At 40.8% G+C, this 5471-nt stretch overlaps 1 protein-coding gene across 1 annotated transcript; it reads left to right on the top strand.

Moving 5' to 3' along the window:
• Nucleotides 1–929: 929 nt before the first annotated feature.
• Nucleotides 930–2339, top strand: LOC123458696 (ubiquitin-conjugating enzyme E2 D3-like). The gene is made up of 2 exons (XM_045143543.1): nucleotides 930–1167; nucleotides 2125–2339. Exons 1-2 carry the CDS (start codon nucleotides 930–932, stop codon nucleotides 2337–2339), a joined length of 453 nt encoding a protein of 150 aa, XP_044999478.1.
• The last annotated feature ends 3132 nt before the right edge of the window (nucleotides 2340–5471 follow it).

The following is a 5471-nucleotide window of genomic DNA, read 5'->3' as shown; positions in this document are numbered from 1 at the left end:
ATTTGTGAACAGTGTTGGAACTAGTTGAAAAATATGGAGACTTTTAAAATTTGACTGAATTCATTGTGCATCATAAGATGGCCATGAGAATATAGGGGTCAGGGTCAGAGTGTGGTGATTTAAATGACATGTCTTCCATAGTCTCAGGTTTTTGTGATTAAGCCATATGCTAGTCCCTTAGCTGGTAGAAAATTTGGGAGGTGGAGACGTGCTAGAAGAGCTGTATTACTGGGTGAGGACCTTGAAGTTTTTAGTTCTGATCCAAGCCCAATATTTGAACTACTTCCACTCAGATGATGTGAAATACGATGTCCTGCTGCCCGATGCCTTCCCTATTCTGATGAAGCTTCCCCTTGGAAAATAAACACTTCTCTCCATAAGTTCCCTCCAGCTGAGTGTTTGTCCCAGTAACAAGAAGGTAGCTACAAAACATTCAGACCACCACATGCCACCCTGAGTGCACAGGTGTTCTTGGTTGATGTCCCATAGTCTGGTATCTCTAACACCCTGGGCACCATGGGAATCTCATGTTCTTACCCCAATATTCAAAGTCCTCAAATGCTTTAACAGTCCCACCACTACACAAAAGTCCACAATGTCATTTTATTCTAAAGGCAATATCTTATCAGTAAGGTCTATAGAATCAATACACAATTTACATACTTCTAGCATATAACGGCACAGAAAAAAAAAATTCCATTCCAGGTTTTAGACGGTGTTGCTCCGATAAGAAGGGGGCGGGGGCCGGGGGAACGCGGCGCCACTCAGGCGCAGACGTGGGAAGCAAACGGCGGATACGGTGCCTGTGTCTGGCAGAGCCATTGTGAGACGAAAAGACAGTCCTTCATCGTCGCCTGGATAATCAAGAGTTTTGGCTGGACCTTTGAGCATGCGTCAGACAGTGAGGACCCAGGCGAGAAGCACAGACTATGGCACTGAAACGGATTAATAAGGAACTTAGTGATTTGGCCCGTGACCCTCCAGCACAATGTTCTGCAGGGCCAGTTGGGGATGATGTGTTTCATTGGCAAGCCACAATGATGGGACCTAATGACAGTCCATATCAAGGCGGTGTATTCTTTTTGACAATTCATTTTCCTACAGACTACCCCTTCAAACCACCTAAGGTTGCATTTACAACAAGAATTTATCATCCAAATATTAACAGTAATGGCAGCATTTGTCTTGATATTCTAAGATCACAGTGGCCTCCTGCTTTAACTATTTCTAAAGAAAGAGAAGGAGAGAATGGGCGCACCAGGGCCTCCAGCCACTGCAAATGAACTCTATATGTATGCGCCCCCTTGTGCATAAGGTTTACGTGGGTCCTGGAGAGTAGAACCAGGATCCTTTCTTTGGCTTTGTAGACAAACAACTGCTTTTTTTTTTTTTTTTAAACTGGTGTTCTTTATTTATTGGAGAGTGAGAGAAAGAGACAGAGAATGAGCATGCCAGGGCTTCCAGCCCCTGCAAATAAACTCCAGATGCATGTATAGCTTGTATTTTATCACTGTGTAAATGGTATCATAATTATTTCAATGATTTTCAAATCTTTAGACCAGTTTTCCATCCTGATTTTTTTTTGGGGGGGAGGGGTGGAGAGATTCTAGGTATAGTGTTCTAGATGTTGTTTCAGGGTGGCCTTGAAGTCACAGCGATCCTCCTACCCCTGCCTCCTGAGTGCTGGGATTAAAGGTGTGTGCCACCATGCCAGGCTTCCACTCTTGATTTTTAAACCCTGCTCAAATCAAGGTCTCATATCCTCTTTGCCAGTTTCTCAGGGTTTTTTGTTGTTGTTGTTTTTAGTATACACTGTAATAAACTCTATTTCTACAAATGCAAAGAAAAAAAAATCTCATTCCAAAACTGGGGAATGGGACATATTAAGGAAATATTGGATCAAAGCAAGACCAAAACCAAGCAGGGCAATCATCCAATCCTATAGCTCCAGAACTGGTATCAGTGATATGTGGTGAAATCTGCTGGGCTCCAAAGGCTTAGCTTCAGCTGCCCTGAGTGGAGCCTCACTCACGGGCTGGATCCACCTAGTACTCATAGCTTTTCTTGGCAGATATCCCATGGTCTGGGCATCTACACCATCCTGGTTTCTCCATTGTGATTTAGGATTCACCTTCACAGTTTCACAGATTAGCCTCACAAGACCTCCTTGTAAGGGTTATGAGCATGCTTCTCAGTGCTCTGGAACCATGGTGAAACACTCCATGACCCTTTATCTTGCATTTTTCATACCTCCAAAACCAGTACCTACTAACATGGGGGAACATTACATTTCGAACACCACAACCTCTGTAATGAAAATCGTTAAACCCTCAAGTTAGAAACAGAAAAATACTGGATTATAGAAAAACCTTTAATGCTCACAGATTGGAATAACTAATGTTGCAAAAATGGCTATCTTACTTATAGCAATCTATAGATTCAATGCAGTCTCCATCAAAACTTCAATGTTGGGGCTGGAGAGGGAGCTTAGTGCCCAAGGCACTTCCCTGTGAAGCCTAAGGACCTGAGTTCAATTCACCAGTATCCACATAAGCCAGATGCACAAGGGGGTGCTTGTGTCTGGAGTTTATTTGCAGTGTTTGGAGGCCCTGGTGTGCCCATTCTTTCTATCTGCCTCTCTCTCTTAAATAAAATAATTGGAAAAACTGCATTGTCATATTCATAATTCATAGCCTAACCTCATTATTATTATTTTTTTTGGTTCTGACCTGTAACTCCCATTACCAGAAATTGGTGCTACCCACATTGAGTTATTGATAGACCTACGAGGTCCCCCAAACAAGACAGACTTCTGTCAAAGCACATGATTACCCACCTGGGATAAAAGGTAAGACCCTATTGCAGAAGACACAATATGTTGCCAACACAGAACACAGAGAAACTTGGCTGGAATCTGGAAGAGAGCCAGTCCCAGACACTTTCCCCATATAGTGCTAGAAAGCACTACATGAGCTACTGGTGGAAAGTTGCCAACAATGGTGTGAGCAACAGGGGTTTAAGTTACTCAGAAGGATCTAGACAAGATGTACGTGCTAGTGCAATGGTGACACATATCCTTGGTGGGTATCCAATGGCTTTCTGATTGGCTTAGAGATCCAGTCAGTGGGAAGGAACCCATATCTGGAAATGGGAACCAGACCAGAATCCCATGCAGAACATTTTTATTTGAAACTCTGATGTTTTCCTGGAAGATCTAATTCACAAAGCCATCTTTATTTGAGCTGATTTCTATAAACCTTCTCGCCAGATCCAGCCAAAGTTTATTAAATACTATGACTCTTTAGATGACAAATAACACTAGAAAGAAAACATAGGGTAACCAGAAGGTTAAAAGGAAACTCTTAGAAATGAGATCTTCATAAGAGAGTTTGATAAACTCCTGTCTATTACAGCATATCTATAAAATCCCAAGAATGTGTAGTGCTTGGCACATACCCATGGCTGTATTTAAACCAGTGAAAGATATGAGTAGGTCCTAAGCCATCACCTGTAGGTAAAGTCTATGTGTAAAAAAAAAAAAAGTGATGGTGAAAGATGAAATGTAAGTTATCTACTGCCTGAATATTTATAATAGCACACACATACATACACAAACATGACCCTTTAGCAAAGACTAGAAGATATGATGCACTGGATCCAGTTAAGAGAACCTCTGTCCAGCTATAAACTGATCAGTAAGCTAAGCGAGCAAATATTGCAACAGCCATACACAAAAGTGATATTAACTATAGAATCAGTTTACAGTTTTAGTAAGAAAAAATTGACAAAGAGGTAGATGTGAAAGAGAGCCTAAAATGGACCTGACCTGGGAGTTGTGTAGCAATTTTATGCTGGAGGATTGTCCTTCATTTCACACCATAAAACATAGGGATAGAATAGAATGCCATTTTGAGGTGGCCATGGCCAGGCTTGCTGCTTTAGGAAACATAATTTCTACATTTTCCTTTTTGATAGAACTTGCAAGCATTACCACATTGTCCCAGTAGAACTGTGAAGCAGGCTCTCACAAATATGTGTCACATGAAATGTGATCCTTGGGCTTGTATGACCAGTTAAAAAATGGTGGAAGGCTTCACATGAGCACATAATTATGTGCAGGAACTAAGTCTCACAAGCATAATTTTGGCCGAAGGAAGATGAGGGAACTGCTCTCCACTCTCAGTAGAGTTCTCAGCATCACATGCATGGGCATACCTGAGATCCAGCTGCAGGGCAAAGCTCAGGGCCAGCCAGACTTCAGCTCCAGGTGGAGATGCTCTGTCTGGAGTAAATTCCAGTCAATGGAATTTTGTTGCTGTGCTACTTTGCCCAGGTAATCAGGGAAGCAAAGCTACTTCAACCAACTCTGAACAGAAGTTATATTCCATATATTCTGTATCTACAACATATTAGCCTGATCAAATAGAAATACCCTACTTTTGTGAGACCTGCAGAGGATGTAGGATTATCAGATTGTAACACAGGATGCACTCTGTCAAAATTCACTAATCCTTACCACATAACAAGGAAACTACATGAAATAAAACTGGACATTTCACAACAATCTATGATCCTAGAACACATTATCAAGAGACTACAGTTCCCGAAAAAGTTTCCACATAAAGGTGGAAGAATTCATCATCTCATCAGATGCACAAATCTCAACATAAAATGCATGAAATATAAAAAGTGCTAGAGAGATGGCTCAGTTAGCAAGGTTCTTGCCTTACAGGCATAAAGACCCAAGTTAAAGTTTATGTCAGCTTATAGTTTGTTACACCACATCTGGACAAGGAAGGCATGGTAGCAGTAGCTTGAGGCACCTGGTCACATGCAGTCCAAAGTAAGGAAGCAGAGTGATAAATGTCACTACCCAAGTTGTTTCTCTCTTGTTTTGAGTATGAGACTCTAGCCATAGAATGGTGCAATCTACAGTTCCAGTGGGTACTCTTATCTTACTGACCCTAACCTAGAAACCCTTACAGACATTTTCAGAGATTTATTTCCACAGTGATTCTAAATCCTGTCAAATTCACAGCCAGAGAGTGACCACACACCTTCTGTGTTTAATGTACACATATTTCCCAAGGTGTACCTTTCCATATCTTCAGTCTATTCCTCATGAACTTTCCTTATACCAAACATATGTTTGGTCCTTTAATTATGCCCCAAAGGTCTTAAATATTCTGTTCAGTTTCTTTTTTCCTTTTTTATTACTATCTACATGTTTTCAGTCCTTAACCCTGTCTTTAAGACCAAGAATTCTCTTCTGATTGAACTAGTTTATTGATGACTATATTATTGAGTTGTCTTTTTAATGGTTTTATTAACAATTATCATACAAGATGATAATATAATTTAACCATAATCCTCTCCCAACATATTCTTTTCCCCCATCTCCCATTCTCCTTTACTGAACTCCATATTCTTTTCAACTAGACCTGATTCTATTGTGATGACATTTTTCCACA

This window comes from Jaculus jaculus, chromosome 2, assembly GCF_020740685.1.
Source record: "Jaculus jaculus isolate mJacJac1 chromosome 2, mJacJac1.mat.Y.cur, whole genome shotgun sequence".
Lineage (NCBI taxonomy): Eukaryota > Metazoa > Chordata > Mammalia > Rodentia > Dipodidae > Jaculus > Jaculus jaculus.
Note: the sequence above shows the minus strand (reverse complement) of the source record. Positions and strands in the feature narration are given on the sequence as shown.

Bases quoted from the DNA above. Each gene is read 5' to 3' on its own strand.
- LOC123458696 (XM_045143543.1), top strand. From the start codon at position 930: ATGGCACTGAAACGGATTAATAAGGAACTTAGTGATTTGGCCCGTGAC. The intron at 1,168-2,124 runs GTAATGGCAGCA...ATTGTGATTTAG, and splicing joins TTATCATCCAAATATTAACA to GATTCACCTTCACAGTTTCA.